Source organism: Barbatula barbatula (genome assembly GCF_947034865.1).
Source record: "Barbatula barbatula genome assembly, chromosome: 17".
NCBI classification, from domain to species: domain Eukaryota; kingdom Metazoa; phylum Chordata; class Actinopteri; order Cypriniformes; family Nemacheilidae; genus Barbatula; species Barbatula barbatula.
The window spans coordinates 18,867,428-18,879,744 of NC_136780.1; the positions used below are offsets into that span (position 1 = coordinate 18,867,428).

Genomic DNA, 12,317 nt, shown 5'->3' on the forward strand with positions numbered 1-12,317 from the left:
TGACTCTTGTCTTGGCAGGAGTGGTATCCTCACTTCTTTGTTCTGACCAGCAACAAGATCTATTATTCTGAAGAGACATCCAGCGATCAGGGGAACGAAGATGAAGAAGAACACCGAGACGTGAGGAAATGCATTGGTGTTTGAAGTAACTGTAGTGAATGTTTAGTTGAATTGCGCTCGTGAGCATTGTGTCATGTGAGAATTGGCTGGGAAAGATGATAATAACCTCATATTTCCAGAGCTCTTAGAGTGAAGGGTAAAGCAAAGCACCTTGAACTGTGTCTGTATGCGTGTAGATCAGTAACGGTATGGACCAGCACGTGACCGAGAAGTGGTTCCATGGGAAGCTAGGTGCCGGACGTGACGGGCGACAGATCGCTGAGCGGCTGCTGTCTGAGTACTGCTTGGAGACTGGAGCGCCCGACGGCTCATTTCTGGTGCGGGAGAGCGAGACGTTTGTAGGGGACTATACGCTCTCGTTCTGGTAATGACACTTGACTTTCCTCCGATGCACATGTCATAGAAATGCATCAGTTTAATTGAATCTATTGTTGACAACATGTCAGGGGTGCAATGATGCGCCCAACTCAAGTTATTTTGTTATACGTGAATGAGTGAAATTCATTACAAAGGGTTGGATTAAACATTTGTGTTAAACCGTAAAGTAATTACAAGGTTTAATTGTACCATCTGAAAGAAACCCAATAGGTATGATAAAACGTAATTTCAAAGTGAAGAAAGAAGTGTGAACGTCTCGGATTTAATCAGTTACTATGAGACGAAGGTCAAGCACTTGGATTAAACGCGTCGCCAAAGCTCTGTGATGCATGTCTTGATGTGTGGCAACATGCGTGTTTATATGTGCCGGCTGTTCCGTGTCTTTCCTCTGCTCAGGCGTTCTGGTCGAGTTCAGCACTGCAGGATTCACTCTCGACAGGAGGCCGGCAGCCCAAAGTTTTACCTGACGGATAACCTGGTGTTTGACACGCTCTTCGCTCTCATCACACATTACCAGCAGGTTCCTCTGCGCTGCAATGAGTTTGAGATGAAGCTGACCGAACCGGTGCCACAAACCAATGCTCACGAGAGCAAAGAGTAAGAGTCGCTGCAGGGAACGCATGTCATCTGTTGTTGTCTTGTATCAGAAAGCTCATCCGTGTTTACACATTACAATAAAATCAACATCCCAGCTAGCACAGGTACGTCTGTAAGACATCTGCTAAAGATCCGAAAAACATCTTAGAAAGAGCTGTTTGTACATCCATTCGAAATCAGAAACATTTTGCAGACATCTTCTAGAGGTTTATATGACATCTGACAGAAGACGTTTCCGAGACGTTATGCAGATGAGCAAAATACATCTTGCAGATGTTTATCCAGACATCAAATAGACATCTAAACAAAAACAAGCACATTATCACACAAAAACAATGCATGCGTTTACAAATCCAAAATATGCCTTACAACCAAAATCCCTGATGATTGGATGAAGGAATTTGTTAAAACAAACTCATAGCATGACGGTCTTCGTGTCGTGTCTTTTGGGCAGGTGGTACCACGCGTGTCTGTCCCGCAGCCAGGCTGAAAACATGCTGATGAGAGTCCCGCGTGATGGTGCTTTCCTTGTCCGCAAGAGAACAGAATTCAACTCATTCGCCATTTCCTTCCGGTAAAAGCCCTGCTCCCGTTCTGCTGCTTTTTCTCTCCCCATGAATGCTGCTTTTGTTTCTCACTGGTTTGGTTTGGGTCAGGGCGGAGGGGAAGATCAAACACTGTCGCGTGCAGCAGGAAGGACAGACGGTCGTTCTGGGCACCTCGGAGTTTGACAGTTTAGTGGATTTAATCAGTTACTATGAGAAACACCCGCTGTACCGCAAGATGAAGCTCCGCTACCCCATCAATGAAGAGACGCTGGAGAAGATCGGCACTGCTGTGAGTTTACTCTATCATCTCAAACAGAAGTCAGACACTCACAAACAGGAAGCGCACTGCTCTGTGTTCTATGAAGTGTATTAGGGATGGTTTAGTGATGATTCTGAGTCTTGACTTGTTTTGCTCTGTACAGGAGCCAGACTATGGATCTCTGTATGAAGGACGGAACCCTGGATTCTACGTGGAAGCCAATCAGATGCCCACCTTTAAAGTAGCTGTGCTCTTTATACACAAGCAGCTGTTCTCATACAGCTTGTGTTCGTAACGCTGGAGTGTAACTGTGTGTGTGTGTGTCTGTTTGTGTGTGTAAGCAGTGTACGGTACGGGCCATGTATGAGTACAAAGCCCAGCGAGACGACGAGCTCTCCTTCAGTAAGAACGCCATCATTCAGAATGTGGACAAACAGGAGGGAGGCTGGTAAGACCATCATGCTGTCTTATATTATACACATTTCAATATCATTGAAACATCACACACACACCTGCTGTCAATTCAGCCTGGACACCACTGATGACACAACAGAATCTCAAACAATTTGGTTCAGTATACAAATATATCTGATCAATGTAATGCTAGGAACTTACGCAACCGTTATTTTTATAAGCGCCTTACTTTTCGTCCTTTGAAGGAAGGAATTATTTGTGTTCAACATCGCAGTGCACCTGTCTCATTGTGACGCTCATTGTGTTATTGAGATTTTGTTGATGTTCCTACCATGAGTCTTCTCATAGACACGCAACAATAACATAGAAAGTCAGTTTACTAGGGCTGCAACAACTAGTTGATAAAATCGATAATAATCGATAATGAAAATAGTTGTCAAAGAATTTCTGAGCTGTGCAGTTATAAATAAAGCGTGACTTTTTCCCTTTTAAAATTAAAATTTTAGACGTGTCTCTCCGTGCAGAGGTTGGAAGTAATGAAGTACATTTACTTGATTACTGTACTAGGGATGTTCATTTCGGGTAATTTTCTTAACCGAAAACCGATGCTCATTAACCGAACATTAACTGAGATTTTTATATAAATCGGATGTTGAAAAAAAAAAAGTTGCTGATTGTCTGTGACCCAGTAAAAACTCATTTTTATGGGTTTATTATGAAAGTGCAAACAGTAGCGTACAAAACGGATCAACAACGAACAAACATATTATTCACAATATAAATGGAGAATATAATTTTGAAAATAAATAAACTCTAAATAAACCTAAACTGAAAAAAATCACATAAATTAAATAGTTAACAAATTAAGATTTTAAAATATTTATAAAAAAGGAGCATATCCACATGCTGCGGGGATAATCTGGACCGCAGCCTGTTAACTGTTATGCCCGCGCTTCCGCAGCCGCATCATCCGACACGCTTGTTCATCTTCTGTAGTGGCCATTGCCAAAGATACACACGTTTCTGTCGAAATGCTCGCACACATTACTTTCTTTCGCTCGCTTCAGTTTGCGTTCTCAGCGAAATGTCTGTTGGCACATGTGGCTTCACGCGTCGACGTCTTTCACGTGTTGACGTAAATTAACAAGTATTAGCACATCTTTCGTTGTCATGCAAAAAACATGAAAATCTATGATTTATTATCTGCATTGTCATACCAAAAAATTTATTTGTTTCTCTATTAAAAGAAATTAAACCGTTTAACTGATAGTAGAGGTGGCGGAATGGTCAAAAATCTATTTCAAGGAGTGAGTAAATTATTTTACTGTGACGACATATTCATGAAATCTCGCATTATAATGCTATATTTTACACCAAATTTTTCTTAGATTGATTTACCCAATTTATTTATTACAGTTTATTTAAATGCTCAACATAGTTAAAATGTAGGCAAATTATGCAAATGTACTGAAGATATCAAATTAAGTTCTGACAATCAGATGTATTATTTATTCATATCATATGTATACAGTAGGAAGATAGACAGCATGTATAATAATGACGTTTTAATATGAACAAACAGTGAGAGTACAGTATTTGACTGGTGTTATAAACTGGTGTTCATGGGGTCTGTACTGTAGGTGTTTATCGTTTTCACTCTCTATTAGATGAGCAATATTCGTGTGTTGCTCTCTGTCTTTAGGTTTGTTTAATCTCCATGTTTACTCCTCACGTGTCTCCCAAAACTGGATGTTAGCGCGTCACATTTAAAGTATTCAAGCGGCGAGCGTCATCGCTTTTTCAATGCAAGTTTCACCTTGACTTGCCTGAAGTTAAATTTTATTAAAGCTATTAACAGCTTTTACAAAACAACCTGACTTCTGCAATACGTGTTGAGAATGAGCTTTTTTCTATGCTGGAGCAGATCCCTGCGGGTGAGAGAAGAATCGCCGGACTGGAGCGGATCACTAAACTACAGACTGAAAGAAGGTCAAAAGAATGTTTGGGTTCATTTGTTACGGATGGATTCATTAATTCGTTTTTTTCAGAGCCCAATTTGCAGAGCGCCAAGTTAAACACGCCCACTTATTTACATTCCGCGGAATACACAGAATAGAAGAATCTCGGAACGGAATATTCTGCCCAGCCCTAACTGATAATAGTAATCGGTCATAGGGTTTAACTATCGGTTAACGTTAAACGATTAATATGAACATCCCTATACTGTACCTAAGGACACTTTGAGTATATGTACTATACTCGAGTATATATTTTTCTGGATACTTTTTACTGTACTTTGCTACATTTGAATGACAGATATCTCACTTTTCATGCCACAAAAAATAACAATTTCATTGGCCGATTCCACGTGTCGGAGAGACAAATGTCAGCTGCTTCTAATATGACACACCTGAATCAACTCATACGTCATGTGTTAATTAGGGGGACATCCACAACATTTTGAGAGAAGGCAAATGAGTTCAGTTGTGTATACTTTTCCCATCTCTGATTTAGTTATAAGCCAAAGATCCAATTAAACGTTTTATCCGATTAATCGATAAAATAATCATCCAACTAATCGATTATCAAAATAATTGTTAGTTGCAGCCCTACAGTTTACAAGCTTAATGTTTGATGGTGAAAGTTGTTGAAAGACTTGCACTTTCACAGACAAGGCTTAGCTTTAGCCAGGACTATGCCTAATTTTAGTCGCTTGTATAAAAATACAATTCAATTTAATTTATAAAGCAATTTACATTGTAATTATGATGTATTTAAAGCTCCTTTGCAACAAAGTGAAAAATTAAAGGCAGTATATGTTATTATACATGGTATTATTGCAAGTTTTTCTCCATGCAATGTGCACTAATGAAGCTTAACTGAAATAAATAGGATTGTCAGAAACTGTCATCATGTAATCGAAGTATTAAATGGTCAATATTATTATTTTAAATTAGGACTGGAAACCTAAAATTACAATATACCAGGACAATTTGCATACCAAAACGTGCAGAAACTCCACTATAGATATGTACTGTATGCATGTAAGAGTGGAGAGAATAAACCTTGGGAGAGACCAGACTCAGCCGGGAGAGCCAGTTCTCCTCTGGCATATTAAACACCACTGCTGCAACTTCAGAGAGAATGATTACTGTAAACTTTGAGGTTCAATGGGCAGGGCAATTGATCAGTAAGTTAAGACAGCTGAAACATTCATAGTAGTCTGGGACTAACCTGAAGTCTTGTCTGTGAAACCAGAGTCCGTTATTAGTCAGGTAAAGTGTGTGTTCTTCACACAGGTGGAAAGGAGACTGTGGAGGTAAAAAGCAGCTGTGGTTTCCTGCAAACTACGTGGAGGAGATCAGCCCTACAGCTGCAGAGCCTGATAGATCTGTGAGTGCGCATGTGAGTGTGTGTTTGTGTGTTTGTGTTTGTGTGTTTGTGTGTGTGTGTTTGTGTGTGTGTGTGTGTGTGTGTGTGTGTTGTGTCAGCGCTGACCTTTCCCCTCTCTCTCCCTTTCTCTCTCTCCCCCTCTCGCTCTTACTCTCTCTCTCCCCGGCACGTGTACACTCGGCAGGCCACAGAGAACAGTCCTTTGGGAGATCTCCTGAGAGGAAGTGTGGACGTGTCTTCCTGTCAGATCGGTGTGTTCCACACACACACACCACATTAAAAGAAACAACTAAGAAATATTCCTCCGTGATTTTACAGTAAATTCACGTTCAGTCAACAACTTAACAAGCCAAACTAGCCAGCCCTGCTGCCACTGAAATCATTTTCATGCTTAACATTTGTCTCGCTTGCTAGCTGAAAATCAAATGACACAAATCAAGGTTCTTAACAATCTATAGACATGTCTGAAATTGCAAGTGTGCTCCGTGAGGAATATATGTTGTGTGAGTAAACATGTGGATTTGTTGCAGCTGTCAGACCTGAAGGGAAGGGCAGCCGGCCGTTTGTCTTCTCTCTGATTCCCGTAGCATCTCCTCGAACCGGTCCAGTGCTGGACATCGCCGCCAGCTCGCAGGAGGAGCTCAAGGACTGGGTGGTGAAGATACGAGAGGTCACCATGACTTCTGAAGCCAAGGTCAGTCCATCGGCTCCAAAGCCAAGCATCAAACAACTCCTGTGGTAGATATTCGAATATGTCCTTTACACTGCGTGAGAATGATGGTTTGTCGTCCATCAGCTGGAGGAAGGTAAAATGATGGAGAGAAGAAAGAAGATTGCTTTGGAGCTGTCAGATCTGGTGATCTACTGCCGACCGGTTCCTTTCGATGAAGACAGTAAGAGCCCAATGAGTTGAATTTGACCGGTGGATTTGGTGTGGCAGCAAAACAACATGTTGTGCTAGGCTGTGTGAAATTTCATTGTTATATGTCATTAACCCCCCACCCCTCTTGCAGAGATCGGGACGGAGCGCGCCTGTTTCCGGGACATGTCCTCTTTCCCCGAGACCAAAGCGGAGAAATACGTCAACCGCATCAAAGGAAAGAAGTTCCTGCAGTATAACCGTCTGCAGCTGTCACGGATCTACCCGCGTGGTCAGCGTCTGGACTCGTCTAACTACGACCCTTTACCCATGTGGCTGTGTGGCAGTCAGCTGGTGGCCCTTAACTTCCAGACTGCAGGTGAGGACGCGTTTTGTCGGCCTTTGGTGCTCGTCCTGCTTCCATCTGCTTGCGTGACGATTTCTGGCCTGATCTCCACTCAGATAAACCCATGCAGATGAATCAGGCGATCTTCATGCTGAACGGCAGGAGCGGTTACGTGCTGCAGCCACCCATCATGAGAGACGACAACTTTGATCCTTTCGATAGACATTCTCTCAGAGGAGTGGAGCCAATCACTTTGATCATAGAGGTACAGACGCGCCGTTAAACCCCCAGACAAATAGAGTAAAACTGTCCGAACATCCATCGCTGGCTACACCGTACACACAACTGAATGTGCAGAGCATACATTACTCTGAAATTCAACTTCTCAGAACGATGAGATGACAAGCGTCAGTCATTGACATGTGCTTACTCTGATGACAAAAAAATTATTTTCGCTTTAACATCATTCACTCACCTTCTATTTGTTCCAGATCTGTATAAATGTCTTTATTGTGATTAAAGCAGAGAAAGATATTTGGAAGAATGCTTTTAACCAAACAGATCTCAACACCCGTTGACTCCCATAGTAGGAAAAATTACTTTGTATTTTTGTGTTCAACAGAACCAAAAAATATCATTTAGAAGAATGTAGCACAGCAAACCGTTCTGGGCGCTTCTGACTGCCATTTGTATTTTTGCTACTATGGGATTAAATGGGTGTTGACATCTGTTTTTGGTGGAACACAGAGAAAGATGTTTGGAAGAATGCTTATAACCACAAAGACATTTATACAGATTTGGAACTAGAGAGTGAGTCATTAATGACAGAAGTTTCATTTTTGAGTATCTCTTTAACGATATCAAGGTCACACATGTTGAATATATGCAATATTAAAAATGTGCTTTATTCCTTTAAAATTCATTTAATTTCGCTTCAAATTGCTTAAGTGAAGGGTTTTCGCAAACATTTCTGAAACAGAAATGATATAATCGACATAATGGTTGACACTGTGAGTGCAGCTGAACAAATCTGATCGGATGATGTGAGTTTGGTGTCAGCGCCACCTGCTGATCAAAACATGTCAACAAATTTACCAGCATGTAAATGCTTTTACTTACGGCTTTCCTTAGCACCCAAGCATAAAGCAAAATGATTTTATTTTATGTTCTGAAGAAGTTGTGAATGATGTGTAAGTTAGTAAATGGGAAATTTAAGGTGAAGTATTCCTTTAATGGTTAAGGTTTAACACCCCTGCTTTAAACGCACCAGATTCAGCAAATTAACATCTTGTGGATTACTAGAAACTTCCAAACAGCTGTGTGTTTGAGCTAAACTGTGCAGAGCTGCAGCCCTCCAGTTTGACACCCATGTTTAAAAGGAACAAGCCCTTTAAGAATCGGATTGCGTTTCATTCTGAAAGACTCATCCCTAAGCCCTTCCGCAAGTTTATCCTCTGGAGTGAGAGCTTCGAAGGGTGAAGGGGACCAAAAACCGTGCAGTCATGGGAGCTTCAAAGCACCTATCGGAATGAGGGATTCCGAAGGCTGCAACTGATGGACATTTCAAGTGGCCAGTTATGAGCACTTCGGTTCGGAACGACCCTTCAATATGGCGGCCATGATCGTTTTCACAATGAATTGCCCTTCGGAGGGCGATATGTCCTGTTTGGAACGCACGGCACTGTCCATGTCCCCAGACCTTCAACATCCAGGTCATCCATCAGCCCTCCAAAAACTATGTACCGTACACCGTACACGTGTCCTATATTGTGACAGAGCAAAATGTTGAAATCATACATTTAATATATATATTATAATAACATTTCTCATATGAAATGGCATAAGAGAGATGAATGGTCAATGTCTATAGGACACATTTGTCAACCTCCCTTGTGCACTGTGTGTTTCTGGCTTTAGTTTAAACATGTGATTGTGACGTTTCTGCAGTTTATTAGCACTGGTTCTTAGAAGTGTTGTGTATTTAGTAATGTGTTTGTGTTTGAAGGTTTTGGGAGCTCGTCACTTGCCCAAACATGGCAGAGGGATTGTTTGCCCTCTCATCGAGATTGAAGTTTGCGGAGCAGAATATGACAACAGCAAGCAAAGGACCGACTCTGAAGGTGAGCTTGAAATGTGACGACAACACAAACACGTTCATGCCACATACCACATCATAGATTTGTGTAGGTGGCGCTTCTTTACATTGACATTACCCTGGGCAGCAGCGTGTCAGATTTAATAGCTTTATCAAAAGGTACATTTTGCTCTGTTGCTCACACGAAACTGTCCAGGAGCTGGGTAGGGTTGCACCAGCAATTGGCATGGTCCTTTTTAAATGAGAGCGTCAAGTCCACACTAGTGGCGTAGTAACGTTATTCTGTAGCATCTGATGCCGTCTCGCTGTGTGCTGAAGGCTAACCGCCTCTACTGTTTCTCAAGTGATATTCTGCTGCAACTGCTTCTGGATTGTTCTGGAGTTGATCTCTTTCTGTCCATCTTACAGCGGACAACGGTCTGAACCCCACGTGGCCCAGAAAGCCCTTCCGCTTCACCGTGTGCAATCCTTCCTTTGCCTTTCTGCGTTTTGTGGTGTATGAGATCGACATGTTTAACGACCAGAACTTTCTCGCCCAGGCCACGTTTCCCATCAACTGCCTTAAAACAGGTACCGCCGCTCCCACTAATACAGCAAACATCCGTGGTGAGGAATGTCTCTGAATATGATGAAAAATTATGCTCGCTCTCTTTCTGTGTGTGCGTGTGTGAAGGCTACCGGTCAGTTCCTCTGAAGAACAGCTACAGTGAAGATCTCGAGCTGGCATCTTTGCTGGTGCACGTGGAGATCATCAGAGGACGGGTGGGCTATGAGCTCATAGTATGTGGATAAATGCACCGCAGTAATGTAACATGGCGTCCACCTGTTGAATGTGCTGTATTGTAACGGTGGTTGTTCTCGGCAGCATGAGAATGGCGAGATGTTGAGTCCCTTATCGGCAGCGGGGGCCACGGGCATACTGGTGGGCCGGGAGCGAATGGGCGAGTCTGGCTCTGTTTCCTCCACGTCCTCCATGTCGCCTCTGCCCTCGTCTCCGGCTCAGGCGCTGGGATACCGCGGTCGGGAGGGATCGTTTGAGGCACGGTACCAGTCTCCACTGGATGACTTGAGAGTGTCGCAGGAGGTGCTGTTGGACCATGAAAACAAAAGGTATGACCCGCCTCTCTGTTACGACCAATGATAAATGGCATTTCAACCGTCGCTTATGTAGACCAAAATACGGCGTCGTAACACTGCAAACCGACTGAAAACGCAGAGGAAGCTGGTGGTTACACAGGCATACAACTATTTATATATTTATGCATTTGGCAGATGCTTTTATCCAAAGCGACTTAACGTTGCATTATACTATACATTATTCTGTTCTATTCTCTCTTTGATTAAAACTCACTTCTGTTCAACACAGCAGTCGGTTTCACATTTAAAATTAAAGACTAGACTTTGGTTGAGGGTGCAGAATTCTAAATGTCAAAATTAACATACGATTGTGTTTTTCTTGCAGTTACGTAAAAACAAATGATGCTTACCTGTATAGGGCACATCAAACCGTACTGAAACATCAACGTTTTAGGTTTGATGTTGATGGACAGGTGTGAAGATGCGCACATTTTTTCATTGGTATGCCGTCCCTTTGCTCTAAGGTTGCGCAGGACTCGCGTCAGCGCCGACAACCGCGCCTAAACCGAGCGGCTGACCATACGACAGGTGGACAGAAGAAAGCAGCCGCAGGCCTCCTTCAGGGCCAAAGATGTCAAGGACTGCTGTTTCTATGGAAATCAGTATTTTAGGGCAGATCTCCCTCTGTCTGTGATGAACGGCGAGGGGGGGGGGGACTCTAGGAGCAGGCTGGTAAAGGAGCCACAGAATGAATGACTATCTGCTTAGCTACAATCTGAACCTGCAGCGGACGGGACGAGTGTTTGTTCTGATGCAGCGTCAAACTCAAGGACAGCACTCTTGATTGGCGAGAAGAGGAGAATGTTTGACTGTTGAGAGGGGACTGTATCATTCATCGCTTTGAACTCGATCCCAGGTTAACCTTTCTAGAGTATTATTACTCCCTTTCTTTACTCTGTCTCTCTGGCTTATATTCCAGTATGTAAACGTGTGTGTGCGTGTTCAGCCGGAAATCATCTGCTCTCAAAGAGCCTCTCACTCACAACATGATTTTATTTAAACTTTCGTACTGTTGTTTTATTTTTATGTATATACCAATATGTTTTAACATGAGGGCTTGGCTGTTTTAATTGCGTTTTCTTTGTTCTCGCTCTGTCCGTTTTGGAGATCTCTGTTCCAGGATGCACAAGTTGACTTGAAATGAAAATCATCTCAGGTTTGTATCACAAGCCAGTCTTTGGCCATTTGGTTTATGGAACAGAACTGCGGGACCATCTCATTTTACAATGCCTATCCCTTATTAAAAGTCTGACTATTATTTGATCGTTCTGTTTTAGCACCAATGTTATTCCTGTGAAGTTCCATACATGCGGTGTCTGTTTAAAGAAAGCCAAAGGTTAGACAGTGACCAAATTAGTTTGGGATTTGTGACAAAATCGCTCAGAGTTCAACCCCATTTGTGAATTACTGTAGCTGTGGACGAGAGTGAAGGCATCAAGTGGTACAGTTGTAGCTTTTCTTTGGATACATGCCAGACAGTCGTTGTCACTTTGCCGCCATATCACATGCCAGTATTAACAGTTCATGTGGAAAATCAAGGCCATATTTGCTGCAGGGGCTCTGCTGACTCCTGCTGTTCCCATTCAGCCAGTAGAGCTCGGGATGTTGCCGAACCGCACACGCGCAAGCACACACACACACAAATCATTTCATCATATTCATTTTCTGAAGCAGGTTAACTATGGTGGAATCAGCGTGACCAACAGGCAATCACACCCAGGGACCATAATAACGTTGCAAGCTTTCGAAAGAAAAATGGCCAAATTCCTCCGGAGGGATTTCAGTCAATTTCTCCTGCATTTATTCCCTTGAGGGTTAAATCTCTACACCGCCCTCCGTCCATCTGTAAATGACTTTCTGCTTTCCCTGCGTCATCTTTCATGTGCCTTGGTGTATGTATAGTTAAATACATCAACAAAAGACATGTATGCCTTTTCTAAATGCTTTCTTGCATTAATGTTTTGTTACCAATGTTCTTATTTACAAACCTTTTCTGTAATGTGCCTATGCTATACTGGAGGAAATATACATTTTAATTTTGCTTTTCATATGAAACATAATCAAGCCTGAGAATAAAGTACTTATTAAACAACAGATGTGAGTTTTCTTCCTGTCAGTCCTGGGGCCTCATTTATAAAACCTGCGTGTGTACGCAAAAATCATAGAATCCG

At 42.4% G+C, this 12,317-nt stretch overlaps 1 protein-coding gene across 4 annotated transcripts in view; it reads left to right on the top strand.

The window, feature by feature from the left end:
• plcg1 (phospholipase C, gamma 1) overlaps nucleotides 1-12,238 on the top strand; it is a 29,947-nt gene extending 17,709 nt beyond the window's left edge. Inside the window, exons 16-33 of one of the 4 annotated variants that reach the window (XM_079478630.1) lie at nucleotides 19-120; nucleotides 297-484; nucleotides 895-1,095; nucleotides 1,550-1,669; nucleotides 1,752-1,932; nucleotides 2,066-2,143; nucleotides 2,244-2,350; nucleotides 5,616-5,709; nucleotides 5,894-5,960; nucleotides 6,240-6,403; nucleotides 6,506-6,602; nucleotides 6,723-6,947; nucleotides 7,031-7,179; nucleotides 8,920-9,034; nucleotides 9,418-9,579; nucleotides 9,683-9,789; nucleotides 9,875-10,119; nucleotides 10,611-12,238. In XM_079478630.1, the coding sequence (XP_079334756.1) occupies nucleotides 19-120; nucleotides 297-484; nucleotides 895-1,095; nucleotides 1,550-1,669; nucleotides 1,752-1,932; nucleotides 2,066-2,143; nucleotides 2,244-2,350; nucleotides 5,616-5,709; nucleotides 5,894-5,960; nucleotides 6,240-6,403; nucleotides 6,506-6,602; nucleotides 6,723-6,947; nucleotides 7,031-7,179; nucleotides 8,920-9,034; nucleotides 9,418-9,579; nucleotides 9,683-9,789; nucleotides 9,875-10,119; nucleotides 10,611-10,650 (2,442 nt within the window). In that variant the 3' untranslated portion in view covers nucleotides 10,651-12,238. The remainder of the gene's footprint in view (nucleotides 1-18; nucleotides 121-296; nucleotides 485-894; nucleotides 1,096-1,549; nucleotides 1,670-1,751; nucleotides 1,933-2,065; nucleotides 2,144-2,243; nucleotides 2,351-5,615; nucleotides 5,710-5,893; nucleotides 5,961-6,239; nucleotides 6,404-6,505; nucleotides 6,603-6,722; nucleotides 6,948-7,030; nucleotides 7,180-8,919; nucleotides 9,035-9,417; nucleotides 9,580-9,682; nucleotides 9,790-9,874; nucleotides 10,120-10,610) is intronic. The other 3 variants (XM_079478632.1, XM_079478631.1, XM_079478633.1) reach the window with 3 other exon arrangements.
• Nucleotides 12,239-12,317: the final 79 nt, after the last annotated feature.